At 56.5% G+C, this 17467-nt stretch overlaps 1 protein-coding gene across 1 annotated transcript in view; it reads left to right on the top strand.

Annotated features, from left to right (window-relative positions):
• Positions 1 to 17467, top strand: part of MID2 (midline 2) — a 60518-nt gene that overhangs the window by 12447 nt on the left and 30604 nt on the right. The window contains exon 2 of the mRNA XM_068419843.1: positions 4565 to 5286. Coding sequence (XP_068275944.1) covers positions 4621 to 5286 — 666 coding nt within the window. The 5' untranslated portion in view covers positions 4565 to 4620. The remainder of the gene's footprint in view (positions 1 to 4564; positions 5287 to 17467) is intronic.

Genomic DNA, 17467 nt, shown 5'->3' on the forward strand with positions numbered 1-17467 from the left:
GCGGGGCTGGAGCGCCCTGACTTGGGGCAGCGCCTGCGTGCTGGTTACTAAGGCTTGTGCAGAGTTTACACATTGGGAGTAATCCCCTTTTTAGGCTGGGGTGGGGGGCACCCAGCCAAAACCAGCTGTGCCAGCTGCAGGGGTGTTTGAGGGGCACCCGCCAGCTGTGCCAGGCAGGGAGTGGGTCGCAGGACCCTTCCCAGGTCGGAGCCCGACGGGAGATGTTCGGGAGGAGGAGGGTGTTGTGGTGAAGTGAAACCGTTTCATCCCATCAGTCAAGACACCATCGGCAGCGATGAAGATGATTCCCGGGGGAATAAGGCACTGTGCAAACAGAGAAATGAAAGAGCACATCGCCGGCGCCCGGTGGGTCCAGCCAGCTCCTCTGAAGGAATTTAACAATGAAGCGGCTGAACTGCCGGCAAAAGTAATCTCTCATTAAACACAACTGCAGCACGGGAGCGCAGCCTCCTCTGCTCCATCCTTCATTTAAAGAGGTACGCGAAGAACTGTGGGGATTACAGAGCAGCCAGCTTGCTTTTAGCACCGAGCAAATTGGCTGAGAAGATAATTAAAGCTCGTGGTGGAAATGCCGGCGCTTCGGTGTGATGAGTTAAGGACAACACGTGGCTTTTATACAGGAAATCCAGTGGACTCGGGGCTCTTTTTAATCTGTTTTCAGTACTGCGATAAGGTGGTTGGGGAGAGCAGTTGGGAGATGAGTTATTTGGATTCTCAGAAAGCCTTGGACAAATTCGCTGAGTTATTACGGAAACCGTTCAGGCAGGAGCTGTGGGAGGAAAGGCCAAATCCTGTTCGATGTGTTCGGATTTACTGGGAGGAAAGAGCAAGCGAAGGGGCTCGTGCTGCAGCGGCGGCCCGGCCCAAGGATGCTCTGTGCCATCTGGGGCTTTAAGCTTGAAATTTAGCGTTAAATATGCACAGCAGCTCCTCACGCACCAGCGTGGCGAGGCTGTGAGGTGAGCACGGAAAAAATAGGTAGCTCTGGGTCTAAATTGGCTGGATGAGCTGGAGCTGGGTCTAAATTGGCTGGAAGGTCCTGCTGAGCAGGGGCTGGGGCTGCGCTGGGCAGCCGGGGCTCTTTGGGGACGGGATGTGGCGGGGCTGCTGGATGGGGGGGTTATTTTTCCCTGAGCAGCAATCCAGTTTCGAGCTAATTTTCCCGAGGACAACAAAAAGCACACAGACAACTGCTGCCCAGATTTTATATCCTGCTGTCGTGGAGCCAATTAAGGAAAGGGTTGCCATATTTTATTATTATTTTCTTTTTTAGATGTACGGGTGGAGCAACATAGCTTTTTTTAAGCCTCATTCTTGGAAGTGGCTGAGCAATTCGGGCTGAAGCTTTTCGGGGGAGAAAAAAAAGAGGATGGGGGAAAAAAAGGGGAAAAAAGAAATCAGACTTGGTGTGGAAATATCAACCTGAAGAGTTAGCATTTGCGTAGGCAGGTGTAGAGAGGGGTTTTTGTTTGCAGTGTGGGGCTCTGGAGGGCTGGCAAAGCCGTGCCCGGGTTTGGTGCTGGGGGGACTGGGGGGAATTTCAGGCGGAATTCACAAACCCTGGTAAAAGTGAGGGCTGGCAGAGATCGGGGGGTGCTGGAGGGGATGATGGGACCTGCAGACGTACGTTGTTGGGTTTAAATGCTCTGTGAAGGCTGAGGAACGTGGGTGCTGCTGTGCCTGGCCCGGCAAAGGCTGATGCTCACCATGCACGAGGCACATGGACCTGTCACTGCCAAATGGCAGCGAAGCCAAGCGCTGGATGGGCCTGGGTCTTTTAGCCTGATAAACCGTGTGCAGTTACACAGCAGTTACACGTTGGTGCCTGCAGAGCGCTGACAACTGCATCCTAAATAAATCCAACCCGTAACTCGCAGGGCTCGAGGGGAGCTGCGGTGCTCCCTGCGCTGTGTCTGCCCATGGGCAGGGGGACCAACCCCCAGGTGCAGTTGTGGCCAAGCCCAAGAAATGGAAAGAAGCTGCAGCCATTGGTTTTAAAGGCAGATACGATGTATCGAAGGGAGGTTGTGGCGGAGTGGGAGTCAGCCTCTTCTCCCAGGCAACTAGTGATAGGACAAGAGGACACAGCCTCAAGCTTCGCCAGGGGAGGTTCAGGTTGGACATTAGGAAGCATTTCTTCTCAGCAAGGGTCATTAGGCATTGGAAGGGGCTGCCCAGGGAGGTGGTGGAGTCACCATCTCTGGAGGGGTTTAAGACAAGACTGGACATGGCACTTAGTGCCATGGTCTAGTTGCCATGGTGGTGTCAGGGCGATGGTTGGACTCGATGATCCCAGAGGGCTCTTCCAACCTGGCTGATTCTGTGATTCTGTATTGATTTTTTGGTATCCGAACTCCATGGCACGGGGCTGGCATGGCGTGGTGGGCGCTCTGCCCGCACCTCGCCTGCGGCACAGACCCCCAGCAGCTTGGGTCCCCGCCAGCAGCCAGCACCCACCTAAAGCTGCCCGACACTGCCATCGAGCCGAGCCAGGGCACCCCACGGGCGCGCTGCGAGGACACTGCGTGCCTCCAAGAGTTACGCAATGGGAGAAATCCCACCCAGGCGTTTCCACCACAAAAATGTTTGTTTTTATGTTACGGCTTTGTTAAACCGCTGCTGCTCGTAGTCGCAGCCCTGCCCAGCGCCGGCTGCCAGGCGCTTCCCCGCGGGCCGGGGCCGGCTGACCCTGGGGCACGAGGGACACGGGGCTGTTTGTAAACAGTGTTAATGCTTCATAGCTTTTATATTTAGGGAGTTAATGACTCTAAACAAAGCAGATTTTAATCTAATCAGCTATTCCTCGTGCCACGTCAGTCCTGGACATCAAAGCGAACATCAAAGTAAGAGGCATGAAAGGCTTCGAAGGCAGCGCCGGCTGCTTCGCCCAGGTGCGTCTCTGGGCGAGCGTCCTCGTCGCTGCTTCGCTCCAGCCTGGCTTCTGAGGCTCCTCTCGGTTATCTCAGATCTAAGGGATGTTGTCCCAGCAAGGAAAACAAGATTAACATAAGAACGGCCCTCAGGAACAAAGCGAAAGGCTGTTTAGACTTTGTGTATCTCTCCGCCTGGGATGGCAGTGAAGCCGGGCACGCTGAAGGCAGGTGGGAGCTCGCCGCAGCGTGCGGCGTCCGCTCCATGGGAGCCCGGCCCGGCGATGCGCGGCCTTCCCGCTGCCCGGCTGGGGCTGTTGGAGAGCTGCTTGCACCAATCCTTATTTTTAAATAATTTTCCTGATGTTGATCAGAGTCTGAAACAAATCCTGCTCTTGTCCTTCACTTTTTTTCTCCTTCGTGTTGTGCTGGCTGGAGAGGATCCGTGGTGAATCGGGGTGGTGAGGGGCTCTGCTCCCCGTGCCGGGCTGTACGTGCAGTCGGGAGCGTCGGGCCCTTACGGCGAGGCAGCTGCTCTGCCCAGAGCATCCCGGCAAGGCGAGGGCCCAGCCCTGACTCAAAGGCACTCTGTGAGCTTTCAAAGCACGAGTGCCCCAAAGGACGTGCCAGGGAGCTGCAGCGGTGGTGATGGGGGGTGATGGCCGTGCAGAGGGACACCCCTGGTCCTGCGGGTCCGGGTGTGCGGGGGCCGCGGCGGCAGCGTGTGCAAGAGCTCCCGGGCAGGCGGCCAGCGGCGTTTCCTCCCCGCCGCGTTCCCAGGATGGGCTCCAAGGCTTGGGAAGAGCACAGGGAGGAGGCTGGGGGGAGCCTTCGTGCTCCTCTGCTTGCTTGGACGCAGCTGCTTTTCCACTGTCTGTACTGGGGAGGAGGGAGAAGTGTGTGTGTGTGTACGTGTGTGCGAGGCTGCATTTGGGCAGGCCTTGATGAGGTTGCTGCAGCATTAACATATCTGAATATCCAGTCGCTTAATTTGATAAGCCCCTCGAGCTGATGCAGGGCAGAGCTCAAGGTCTCCTCCAGGCACTTGCAAACCCTATTTCAGGCAATTGGGAAGAGCTGTCACGACAGGCAGGAGGACGGTACATTAGAGCTCCTGACCCTCTTTGCTCAGAGTTTCCAGGACCTGATTCACCTTTTCCCCTTCACCAGGAGGAGACAGGACTGAGTGGCTGCTAGAGGGGATAGTTAGGGGTTTGTCTTTGCTGTGCGGCAGAGCCTTTATGCGTGGGAAACCAGCATGGCCCCTGCTCCTGGCTTGGGCAGCGCTCACGAAAACAAACGTGAAATCGTGTGGTTTCATCTTCAGCCTCGCTGTCCAAGTCCTCTTCCCTGGCTGGGGTGGGGGGTGATGGAGAGGAACTTGCTGCTGCCCCTTCTCCCCTCCCCTCTGAGCAGCTCCCCGGTCCCGCACAGCCTCTCTGGGCGCTGGGCCGAGCCGGTGGCCCGGCTCAGGGGGGTGATAGGGTGGGATGCTTCAGCCACACCGATGCGTGGGCGTAAGCCTGGCTGGGCAGTGGGGACAGCGTTGGGGTGCAGAGAACGCTGGGGTGTTGCAGGGGTGACGTGCCTGGCTGTCCCGGGCGCCTGTTTCTGGTGGAGAGGAGCTGCCCGGGCGAGCCGCTGTCTCACGTCTCTGCTCTCCTCTCTCCCAGGTACCAGACCACCTTCCCTGGGTTTTGATGCTGAATCAGGATTGTTTTAACTAAAGATGGAAACACTGGAGTCAGAATTGACCTGCCCAATCTGCCTGGAGTTATTCGAAGATCCCCTCCTGCTGCCGTGCGCCCACAGCCTCTGCTTCAGCTGCGCCCACCGCATCCTGGTGTCCAGCTGCTCCTCCAGCGAGTCCATTGAGCCCATCACCGCCTTCCAGTGCCCCACGTGCCGCTATGTCATCTCCCTCAACCACCGGGGCCTGGAGGGCCTCAAGAGGAATGTGACCCTGCAAAACATCATCGACCGCTTCCAGAAGGCATCCCTGAGCGGCCCCAACTCCCCCAGCGAGAGCCGCCGCGAGAGGACGTACCGCAACAGCCCTACCATGTCCGTGGCCGGTGAGAGGATCGCCTGCCAGTTCTGCGAGCAGGATCCCCCGCGCGACGCCGTGAAGACGTGCATCACCTGCGAGGTGTCCTACTGCGACCGCTGCCTGCGGGCCACCCACCCCAACAAGAAGCCCTTCACCAGCCACCGGCTGGTGGAGCCCGTGCCCGACGCGCACTTCCGAGGACTCACGTGCCTGGAGCACGAGAACGAGAAGGTGAACATGTACTGTGTCGCTGACGACCAGCTCATCTGTGCCTTATGTAAACTGGTGGGCCGCCACCGGGACCACCAAGTGGCATCGCTCAGCGACCGCTTTGAGAAGCTGAAGGTAAGCGCCCGGCGTGGCTGCAGCGAGGCTGGTGTTTGCCAAGGGACGGTGGCCAGAGCAGAAGCTGGTTCTGGGTGCCCCAAGTTATTTAAGCCAAACAACTCCTGAAGGGTACGTGGGCGGCAGGATGGAGCTGGTGGGCTCCTCCAGGTCGCCGCTACCAGGAGGCTGGGCTGGGTCTTGCTCGCACAATTAGAGCAAAGTCTTTGCTATCTTATTTTTCTCCTGCTGGGGCGTGTGTGCCAGGCCCAGGCATCGGACCTTCTGCCCGGGCAGTGAAACATCATCGGGCACCGAGGTGCCCTGTGGCTGTTGCCCCAGGAGCGTGGCTTTCTGCCAGGGTTTGTCCTGTCCCATCAGAGAGCTGGGGTGGCAAAGAGTGGCCCGGGGTACCTGTGAGCATCATTCCTTGAGGCTGCTGCGCTTGGGCCATGCCTGTTCAGCCCCCTTGGAGGATGGGAGCAGGACGGGTCGGGATGGGAGCAGGACGGGTTGGGATGGGAGCAGGATGGGTCAGGATGGGAGCAGGACGGGTCGGGCTGTGGGCACATCCTTGTGGAAGGCGGCTCTGCAGCCTTCCAGCCTGCCGCACGTGGGAACCCTCCTGCTGCCCACAAAACCTCCCCGGCAGGCTCTGCCCGTGCCTGGGGACTGCTCTGCCCTGGGAAGTGCTCCAGGGAGCCCTTTCATGTCCTCCTTGAGCCGGCTTGCTCAAAGCTTCTCCGCTGTGAGAGAGGAGAGGGCCAGACCCTGGGAAGCGAGGGGAGGTGGATGGGTTGAGAGCAGCCCTCTGGAGGAGGACCTGGGGATGCTGGTGGGTGAAAACCTGGACGTCAGCCGGCCATGTGCGCTCGCAGCCCAGAAAGCCAGCCGTATCCTGGGCTGCATCCCCAGCAGCGGGGAGCTCCCGTGGTGGGGACCCTCTTCCCTACGACAGCCCACGTATTCCGTCCTAATTTCCCCCGAGCTGAAGCAGCAGAAATGGGCCGTTGCTCTCCCACCCCCCTCGCTCACAGCCCCTATCGATCTGAAGGGGTTTGTGTTCTGCTGCTCCTCAGGCTGGAGGGAGCCGACTTCCCAGGGGTCCCACCGGGGCGGTTTGAAGCTCGTTTTTTATGCAGTGGCTGTGGTTGTGCTGAATGTGATGTGAACCCGTACGGATGATGTTTGACCTATATAAAGTCAGAAATCCCTCTCCATCCCCTGTGCATTCCGCATGAGTCTGCAAAATGGTTTTAATTCTTTTTTTTTTTCAATATTAAAAAAAATATAGCTGGTCCCATTAGAGGTCACGCCGGTGAGCCTGTAGCTGTGGCAGCAGTCATGTTCCCATTATAACCTTTCCCATGTGTTTCCAGCTGCTTCTTCCTCTGTCCTCTCTCCCTGAATGTTCTGGGCTTCTTCTGACCCAAAAGTGCTTTTCTTGGCTTTTTGTCTTGTTAATGTTTTGAACGAAATCGATTTGTCCACTCTTGTGATTTGAGGGCAGAAGAAATCCTTCTATCACTCTAGCAAAAATAGGAAGACTTTTTTATTTTTTATGTGCAGGCCAGATTATTTTTCCCCCCTTTTTTTTAAAAAAAAAACAAAACAACCTGATGCCTGGAAAGAAATCTTCCTAGATGTCCAGTTTCCCAGGCTGGTTTCCCACCTGCCCTTGTCCAAAAGTCTCCCAAGCTGCTGTGACTTGCCCAGTGACGTGCCTTGCACATCTGCAGCGGCAGGAGGAACACGCCGTAGGATGTCCTGTACCTCACTCTGTCCCACCGCGGTCCAGCCTCAAGGTCTGCCTGCCAGCGGGTGCTGCCGAGCAGTGCCGGTGCCGGTGGGTGCCCGCAGGGCAGCCGGCTCCACGGTGGCCGGTGGTCACCTCCAGACCCCAACGTGCCTCTCGTCGCTGCGTCGCGCCTCACCTAAGCCTGCCCCGGTGTGCGGAGCAGCGCCAGCAGCCCGGCCCGTAGCCCAGGACATTCTTTTTCCATGAGGAAATGTCTCAATTAGCAAATTGGAAACGTTAGAAAGAAATGGCCATGTACATTTGCACGCAGTGAAAGCCGGGGATAGAAATTAAAACCCTTTTAATATTTTCCCCCTAACCCGGCCCGTGTCAGCTAACGAGGCAAAGTCATCTGAAGACAAAAACCCTTGAGAACCCAAATTGCTTCTTCAACCAGCCAAGTCTTGCAGGTTGCCAGAACACCATTTTTTTGTTAAATAACAGTCTGATTTTGGACAGGGAGGGAAGCTCTCCGCTGCTGGGAACGTTCTGTCTGTGCTGTTCGTCCTGTTTTCCTCATGCTCTGCCTCCACGGCAAGAGCTGCACGGGGTCGATGCCGAGCTTCACCAGCACAGCCAAGATTTGCATTAGTGCTTTGTGTCGTTGTCCTCATAAAGGCTCAGCCTATAGCTCAGACCACAACGCGCTCTCTGATGGTACTTGAAATCCTTGCGAGTATCTGAAATACCTGAAATCCCTAAAAATGTGCTGGGGTGGGGGCTGGCGGGACGCTGCTGCCCAGGACCTGCGGCCGACGGAGCTGGCTGCTCCCGCTGCCCTGCCCAGAGCCCCCGTGCCCGCGGCAGGGCTCTGCCCCCTCCGTTCCCTCCGTAAGTCCTTGGCGAGGGACGCTGCAGCCCCCCTGCTCGTGGAGATGCGCGCTACGCTTGGGCGCCGAGCTGTGAGCAGCTGCTCTGAATCCCCAGCTTTGATCCCGTAGCTGGAGCGAGCTGGAAGCACCTTTCAAGTCGGTTGGTTTGACAGAAAATTGGGTTTTGAAGCGAGTAATTTCACTTTGTCGAAAGGGCTGTGCTTTCCCCAAAAGCCTTTGGTGGGGGACTTTTTTTTTCCTCTTTAGAAGAGCTGAATGCCTGGAACCCACACCGCTGTGTTTAAACCCTGAACCATCTCCCAGTGACCCCTTCCCCTCCCAGCTTGTTTGACATCACAAATCTCTAGTGTGTGCCTGCAGCGTGGCTCTCCCATGGCGGCTCTGCAGCGATCTGTCCATACCGTGTTGTACACCTCAAGGGGCTTTAGGAACCATCCTTAATCCCTTTAACACATATTATGGCTCGTTATTTTGTGCATCTTCAACTCCCCTTGTTTATATGATAAAGAAGCCGGTAAGTGTGAGCCGGGCACCTGGTTCTTTCAAGCCCATGAGTTGGCTCGTCCATCGCAGCGGCTCCATTTGCCGTGCTCTGTGCCTCGGCCGTGGGCTGGCGTCTGCCAGCTCGAACAGCCACTGGCAGGGATGTTGCGAACGCCGGGATGCCGACAGTGCAGGGTGAACTGCAGGTATTTTCAACCCTGGCCGTCCAATGCCGCTAGATTGTCTGCGGCGAAAGCATCCACCTGGTTTTGAGATGGACAGAGAAGGTTTTCCCAGCTCCCCTCCCCTGCGCTGGGACTCGCAGCCCGGCCCTCGTTGTGAGACGGGAGCCCGCGTCAGGGAGCGTCTGAATTTAAGAGGGTACCAGGTATGACGGGGCGGTGGCTGGAGCGCTGGGGTCTCCCACAGGGCGCAGGAGCTTTCCCAACTGGGGTGGATGCAGCGGCATCCTCCTTCCCGGGGAAGGCTCCACGTCAAGGGTTGTCAGCGACGGAGACCACGCGGGAAGGGAAAAACAGCTCTTTGGGTAGAAAAGTGCTTCGCGATAGAGCGGCTGTTTCCCAGCGCTGCGCTGAAGCGGGTGCGGGGGATGAGGTACCTGGGCGAGGGCAGGCAGCGAGTGATGCCCGAGGGACCCGGTGGGCAGGTGAGCCAGAGCCGCTGTGCTTTTAAGCGCTTGGATTTCCCCCCGTGTTTTCCGCTTGCTCCGAGGCTCTGGCGTTTGCTTGCAGTGACCTATTCGAGCGGGTCCTGCAGCAGCGTGACCCGCGGTGCCGAGACCCTCGGGTAATCCTGCGCTGACAGCCTCGTCCCTTCAGCCAGAAGCAGCGCTTGCCTTGTGCTGCCGCCTTCTATTCATTTACAGCTGCGGTGGGTGAGAAGGAAACTCTCCTTCCCTCCTCCTCGCCGGGCAAGGTGGCATTCGTATTAGTATTTACCTGGTGAGAGGGTGCAGGTGTCTCTGCTCCAGGCTGGGCAGCGCAGCCAGAGCCCTGGGAGAGGGCACGTGCTGGGCTCTGCAGGCAGGGACTCGGCATGCTGCCGGCTGAGGAGTCATTTGGTGATGGAATTACGTCTGTGCAGAGCAGGTGACTCCAGTACCCGCTTGGCGGGGAGGAGAACCGGGTGGTGCCTTCAGGAAGCGGACCTGAATTAACGTGGCACATTTGAAGGCATCTTCGTATCTCTCGTCCTCTTGCAGCTCACCTTAAAGGTCACTGGCTGCCCAAAAGCCCCCTGGCACGAGCTCTCGGAGGTCCTGGGGTGCCACCTGAGTGTGTCTTTTGGGGTGCGCGCCACTCGGCGTGTCCTTGCTCAGCCTTGGGCTGCCCGTCCTGCCGCGCTGGGCAGCCCTTCTGGCATGGCACGGCCCGGGCTCCGCTTCCCAGCCCGACGGGCAGCGCGGGCGCTCCGGACGTGAGAGCTTGGCTATGAGCAGCCAACGGGCATCAGGGGTTTGGTGCTTGTTTTCCCTCTCCGTGTGTTCAGGGAGGGTCGAGCTGTTGAACGCAATCAGTGGCGAAGAAGTCCGTCAGCCCGGCTTGCTGGCTGAAAATCGACATGAAAGATCAAATTAAAAATGTATGTAGATTAAGAGCAAAGCTAATGGCTTGACCTAGATAAAGCAAGCGCCTAGGACAGCAGAGCATTATCTGCCGGGTAAAATCTTGGCCAATTATGAATTCAGATTGCTTGAAACTCGTAATTAGGATCCTCTGTGCGGAGCGGTGCCCTGCCCCGAGTCCTGCCCGCGCCGGGTGCGAGGTTACGCTGCGCAGCAGCTCCCTGCCAGGCAGAGATTACAGTGAGGAAGGCTTCGACTGAGGAGCTCTGCTGCGATTCGTGGTGGAAGGAGTTTTCAGGGAAAGGATTTTTGCCTTAATTATTCGCTTCTGTCCTCTGCTTCTCCATCTGCTCTGTTCCCTTTGCAGGGCCCGGAGAAGGGCCAGCTCACAGGAGGCTTTTCTTTTGCCATTGCTGAGGCTTCTGTTGATTGACAGGCTGGAAATACCAAAAAAAAAAGAGAGATATTTTTTGTAACGCTTTTCTATCCGCTCTTTGCTAAAGGAAGAGCAATAAGCCAGGTGGGAAGCCCGTTATGCTTCAGAGAGGTGCGCTGCCTCCGGTGGGTTTGTGTGAGTGGGACTCGGGATGAAAAAACCCCCAAACTCCCTGAGCGAGACAAATGGTGTGCAGAAAGCTGATAGCTATTCCCAGGCTCTTGAGAGAGTGGTGGGGTAGAAAAACGAGAAAAAACCCTTCCTTCGCGCTGCAATCCAGGACTCCTTCGCCTTGGGACTTGTGAGCGTGTTCTCACTTGCGCTGTGTGAGTCACTGAGATTGCTGCTTAATTTATAATTTACTGTACTGCCATGGGGCTAAACTGAATTTTTATATATATATATGTATTTCCCCCACACAAAGAAGAGTTAGCTGAGAGCAAGGGTTACGATCGTGAGTACTGTGCCTCCTACACAGAACATGGGGGGCTGTTACCAGCGACAAGCTGTGGTGTGGCTGTCGGCCCCTATACCCCCACCCTTCTGCTGCTTCGCTTCAAGACCCACGTAGAGAAGGAGATGCAAACCCGGCTGAGGCTTGCTCCAGACTGGGTCTGTGGTGGTGGGAGCGATGAAGGTGATGGTTAAGGATATGAATGAATTTCACCCTTGTTGGGCTTGGTAAACCTGAATTCGTGGTTCTTATTGGCTGTGTGAGCGTAGAGGCGGTGGGACGCGACAGCTGCGGGCGCAGGGTGCTGCTGGGGAGGATGCTCGTGGGGCGGGTGGGCTTGGAGAGTTGGCTTGGCTTGGGAAGATGAAGGCAACAAGGAACATGCCGTTGCCCCACTGCCTGGCGGCACTGGGTACAGGTCCCTCGGTTAAGGGACGTGGCAGAAGGTGAGCGGCTGTGCCCAGGGGAGCGAGGGGAGGGCACGTGTGGGATGTCCAGGGATCCAGACAGCAGCCCCGGCCCTTCAGCTCTGTGCTTTGGGAGACGGCTCGCTCGGGGAGTTGCCAGGTTTGGATGGGAGAGGGGCTACCGAGGGCGTCAGCATCTTCTGTGGCCGGCTTTTGGGGTGGTTTTCAAAGGATGCAGCTGATTTGAGTACCGCATCTCCGCGGTCTTGCAACCAGCTGGTGCCCGCGCCTGCCGCAGCCTCCCGGCTTCTCCCAGCTTGAGGGCTCCTCCGGGCCTTCGGTGTGGCAACAGCAAAGCGTCAGATATGCCTGCAAATCACAAGGAAGAGGAACAAAAGTCCCCGAACCTTTTGCCATCAACATCGACAACACGCTCACGATGAGCCCATGGGCCACATTTCTACTCACGCCTAAGGATGGGGCCGGAGGATGCTCAGCCCACATTATCACTTGCAGGGACACGCTAATGTCCCCGTGTCATCCCTTGCTCTCCTTATGAGTAGTATTTGCAACGCTGGTTTGCTTTTAATTTTAATTAGCCGCTGCCCTGTGGGCTGCTGGCGAGATGCCAGCGCGGGCAGTGGTCAGATGAGGTCTGGAGAGCAGTGCGGTGCCGGGGGCCTTCATCTGGTCTGGTGCCACCATCCCTCTGGTGCCGCCGTCCCGGTGTTTTGCGGTGTGTTTTGCGGTGTGTTTTGCGCCATGGGGTCTTGCGATGCTGCCGGGTACCCAGCTCGAGGATGCTCTTTTGCAGATGTAATTTTTTCATCGTTCTGTAAATAAACAGGGCTCAAAACGCGGTGTGGTGGCCCAGGGCTGTGCTGGCACCTCGGTGCTGACCTGGCCGTGGCCACCTCCCCGAGCGCGCTGGCCGTGCCGGTGCCATGATCATGGTCAGCGTGGGGTTTGGGAGGTGCTGCCCCGTTGGTTGTGCCCGTGGGTTTTCCTCCTGACGCTGGTTTGCACAACCCCAGCGGGTGGTGGTTGCTCTGGGCCTGAAAGGATGAGTTCAAACACTGTGAAAAGTGCTGTCTGAACCCCTGCGAAGTCCCCCTGGGCTGTTCCTGGAGGGGTCCCTCAAAGGGGATGGGCACGGGGTGACGGGTTTAGCAGTCGGGTGTTCAGTGCTCTTTCAGCAGAGGGGGAGCAATCTCTCGGATCTAACACTTCATGCTGCTTTCCAGCATAAACAAATCTCTGCCAGTCCTTGAGCCACGGCCCCGTAGTTTTTGAAGCCAATTTATGTTCCCATCAAACCTAATCTTCATTCCAGTCATCCCTTGTCATGTGTTTTAACAGATTTTTTTTTTCCCCCCTCCGCCAACAGACTTGTTAACAATACAGATACTTTTATGTTATAGTTTTCTTTACAGCATCTCTCTGGATGCCTCAGATTTTTGCAGTTTCTAAATTTCCATTTAATCCCGATTCTTCTCCCCATGTTCTCCCACTGTTTCTCCGCGATATAAACTTTTAGCAGGGAAAACTCCCCGCCTTGCGCACGGTTTCCTTCCCAGAACAGGTACTTTTGTTTCCTGACACAACTGCAAGCCGTTATCTCAAGGCGTCTGTTTCGTGATGTTTTTAAGGGTGTGAGCTGAACTTCAGCTCTTTCAATTCTTCATGAATAGGTTTTTAAAATAAAAAGATAATAAAAAGCATTAGTGCAGCTCCGGACCCCACGGAAGGTCTCCGCGGTGTGGGATTCCCCGTGTGGGAGGTGATGCTCGGTGTTGCCTTGCGGGGAGCCCTTCTTTGGGGTGCTCGGGTACGTTTTCTCTTCGTGCTCCCTCTCCTTGGCTCCCTGTGAGACAGTTTTGCTCCTTGCAGACCTGAACCTCACCCGAGGGCAGGACGCTGTTTAAGATGGTTTATTCTCAGCTGTTCTGTGGTGCTCCTGCTTCCAGCACGCTCCTGCTACCTTTTTCTTTGCTGTTTTCTTATTTTTCTGAGCTTTTACTGTGAGTTTTCCTCCTTGCTCCGTGTCACACCCCGACCCAGTCGCACGGGGCGGCGAGCTCGCAGCTCCGGGGGTGCCGGGCTGCTGAGGCACCAGCCCAGCTCGCCCAGCGCGCGGCTCCGGGGACAAGAGCCGTCCCTGTCCCTCCGCTCGCCGAAACAACCAGCAGCTTTGCCAAAAGATTAATATTCCTGCCCTGAGTAGCTGTTGTTTAATATCCAGGATATATTGCATGACGGGCATAATGAATATTCACGAGCGTGAATTAGCATAGCTCAGTTAATTACGCCCCGCTCAGCGATTCGCAGCGTGTTCTCTCGCTTGGAAAATGTGTCCCAGGAACGTTCAGTGTCTTTAAGTAATTTGGAGAATCGGTTGCCTGCGCTGGGGCGAGCGTCACGTGAATTTCTTAGCAGGCTCAAAGTCATGCTCGGAGATGCTGAATATTGCTATTATTGTCACATTAGACCCCTAAATAGGCTTACAGGTGTTATGAAGTGATTTTACCATGACAGCTGACATGCATTTTTAAAAGACCTACTTTGAATATCCTATCAGGGTAGTTTGATGTGCTCTTTTATAGAAATTAATGTACAATAGCAGCACACCTGCTGATAAAATTCCTCCTGTATTGGGAGTAGAAATGGATGTTGGGACCTTGAGTTGAGGGACGTGAGGGTTACCTGTGCTGTCCTCCCAGCCGGCCGCAGGCTGGTCCCTGACACGTCCTGGCTCCTGCCTTGGCTCTCTCCTCCACAGCGTGCCGTCTCCAGGGAGCCCAGCCCATCGCTGCAGGGTGCACGCTCGCTGTGGGGCTGGGCACGTCCCGCAGAGCTGGCAGGCTCCGGCTCGTGATGGGCGCTGTGACCACCCGCTTGACCTCAGAAGCCTTTTCCAACCTAAATGATCCCAAGAATGGCTGGTGGATCAGCCCATCTCGTTTTGATCTTTATCTATAAACAGGTATGTCTGCAATGAGGAAAGCAGAGGTGTGTCCCCAAAATCTCCTGAACCGGTTTCCAGATGAACAAGTTCTTGCACCTCTGAGATTTTTTCAGAGCTCCTGGCTGGGTGGTCCCTCAGAGGCCACATCTGTAGCAGCTGGAGAGCCCTCTCCGTGCAGGATGTCGTGGCTGTGTAATGCCAGACGATGTGCAGCGTCAGCACGTAGCTGCTGTGCTACTGAGGTGTAACGTAGAGCATCTATGTCAGCAGATGGAAGCACCACCACGGGCCGTGCAGCCGGGCTGGGGGACAGCGCTGGGCTCGCAGCGAGAGGGGGTTCTTACTTACTAATTAAACTGATGAGGCAGTCGGTCCTCCTGAGCTGCCTTTCTCCTGGGGCTCTGGCCGTACGCAGCAGGATTAGGGCTGCCTTCGGGTGCTTCCCGTGTCCGTGTGAGCTGTGTGGCTTGGGGGGCTGATGTGCCGGTTTCATGCGGCACCCGGCGCCTTCCGAGGCCCGTCTGGTTGCGAGGGGCTGGGATTCGGGCATTTTAGTTTTCAAAGTCAGGATGAAAACTGACAGCTCACACGCAGCTGAATCCGTGTGAGCCTGCTGAACCCCCTTCTGCTCTGACAGGCGTCTCCGGTTTATGGGATAAGCTCAGAAAATAATGTGCAACAAGGCGTGTGCCGCACGGGATGTGCCAGAGCATTAAGTCTAGATTCCTCCCTTGTTTCTCTGGGAACCAAACATCCGGCATCTGAGAGAAAACGTGCACGGGTTGGCTTTCAGCGTGTGCTGTTTGCCTTTATTTATTTATTTGTATGATGACGAGGATTGGAAAATAATGGTCACGAGGTGAAGGAGCCCGATGGAGACGCCCACTGCAGCTCCGCGTCCTGGCAGCCGTCTGACGTTCGTGGTGGAGTGATCCATAAAAATCCAGCCTATAAAGTAAAACCTCAAAAACCAAACCTGACCCCCCTCTTTGGCCTCCCAAGGAAGGAATTATGTCCTGCCTGAGGCTCTCCCAGTACTGTGAAGAAGGAGACGCTTCCAAGAGTGGGGGTTCAAGGGCAGCGGGGTCTGCAGCGTGGCGTTAACAAAACTGAAAGCTCTTTCTGAAGGGTGTTCCTAAAGGTTTATCTCAAAATAACTTACCCTGAGTACTTCCATACTGCTTAAAACAGTATTCTTCCTGGATAACTGGTGTGGGAACCATTTTCTTATTAATGCTGGATGGAGGTTTGTGGGTTTATTGGGTGCAAATGTTTAAAGCTGGATATTCTGTAATGATATCTTCAGGTGTAACTCTGGGCAAGGGGCTAGGGGAAGCTGTCAGCCCCGCAGCGGTGCCCAGGGAGGGCTGATGTTTTATGAGGCTGACCACGAGGTTAAAGCCACGAGAGTTTAAGTCCGAATTTCTTCTCAGCCACACCTGGCTCCTGATGGCAATGCCTTTCTCACCAGAAACTGCTGACACTTGGGTCCTCGGCAGGGATCCGAGCAGGCTGGAAGAGCGAAAGGCGCTTAGAGACGGCGTCGTGGAGAAAGGAGCTTGGGCCGAGGGGTCCCCGCTCTGGGAACGCTGTTTGAACGTGAACCTACTGACTTTGTTTTGAACGCGCATGGCGAGGACAAGCGCGGAAGGTTGTTTGTGCGTGTGAGGGGTAGGAAACGCATGGTGGCTTTCGTTGTGTCCCCCTCACAGATGCTCTCACGGGGGGCACGGGGACCGCGGTGGGTCGGCAGGGCCGGTGAAGGAGGTGCAGCTGCTGGGAATTGCTGGGCTAGGGGCTGAGACCTGCACCCGCTCTGTGTCCAGAGAAGGGATTTATCTTCCCTGACTCCTTAAGCGCCGGCTTGGCTGCTGGAGCTTGCACCTCGGGCAGTGGCCTCTTCCCGTGCTTTGCCGATGCTGCTGGCGCATCCATCAGTGAGATCCAGACCTGCTGCAGAAGCTTCAAGGAGTTATATCATTCCTGGGACCCCGTCTCTGTCAGCTCCGGAGGCCGTTGGATCATCTCAGCACCATCCAGCCCTTTCCACGTGAAGCTCACAAGTCTCAGCTCACACTCCATCGTGGAAAAAAGCGCAAACGCCCCTTGTCTGACTGCCGAGCATGTGCCGTGCGTGGGCAGAGCCCGGCGGAGAGGCAGGGCTGGGTTTGCAGCATCGCTGGTGCTGCCCGGGCGAGGGGAATCATCTGGCTGTGCCCGCCCAGCTCTGCTGTCCCCTGCGCACAGATGTCACCAGGAGCCATTCACGCCGCTTGAATCGGGTCTCACAAAGCAGCGGCTGGCTCAGCTTTTCACTCGTGCCACACTTTGGTCTGACGAGCGTTCACGAAGGACATTAGCTGTGAGGTCTGTGCTGTTGTGGAACGCCGGCGGTTTGGAGCACGAAGGTGGGCTGCAAGGAGCTGCTGCTCCACCTCCCAGTGCTTGGCCCGGGCTGCTGCTCCTCCGGGACTTCGCTCCCCCCTCAGCGAGCAGAGCTGCTGCTGGGAGCAGGGACGGGTGCGGGGGTCCTGCCCGAGCACGGGCTGGGGGACGGGGCTACTGGGGATGACCATCTTCTGGGGCTGGAGAAGTTCCCTGTTCCCCTGAAGCCTCCTGTTGCCTTGAAGAGCCTTTTGAGTTGGAGGAAGAACTTAGTCTTTGCCAAGATTGATTAACTTGATTTCTGAAGATCGTAGGCGTGGGTGCTGTCCTAGCCCCTCGTCCTTGGCTGTGAGCCCACTCTCGTGGCCGCGTGGTCCTTCTCATGCTAGTGGGATAGGCTGTCCTCTGCCATCTGTACTTTGGGCTGCAAGCCCCCCAAAACAGCTTATGGCAATTCAGCCCCCTACTCCTTACTTGCCTGTGGCACATTCTTAATTGCACTGCCTCAGTTTCCCATGTTTAACACAGCACTGTGTGAGGTTGACGTTGGAAAGCAGATGGCCCAGAGGAGCACCCGCCAACGGGCAGCGCCGTCCCCGGAGCCCAGAGCTCCGCTGCTGAAGGGCAGAGCTGTTGATTTGTCTTTCTGCGTGGCCGAGCGTTGAACTTCAGGATGGAGAGGGAGGTGAAGGGGGGTGGCACAGCCCAGGCAGGTCCCCAGGGAGGCCGTGGGCTCCATCCTCTGCAGGGACCCCCTTTGCACGCCTGCCTTGGGAGCCCGTGCATCCGTCCAGGGCAGGGTTTGCTCAAACCCTTCGCGTCATCCCTTGCTTAAAAACTTCATCCCTTGCTTAAA

Source organism: Nyctibius grandis, chromosome 29 (assembly GCF_013368605.1).
Source record: "Nyctibius grandis isolate bNycGra1 chromosome 29, bNycGra1.pri, whole genome shotgun sequence".
In the NCBI taxonomy this organism is placed as follows: Eukaryota; Metazoa; Chordata; class Aves; order Nyctibiiformes; family Nyctibiidae; genus Nyctibius; species Nyctibius grandis.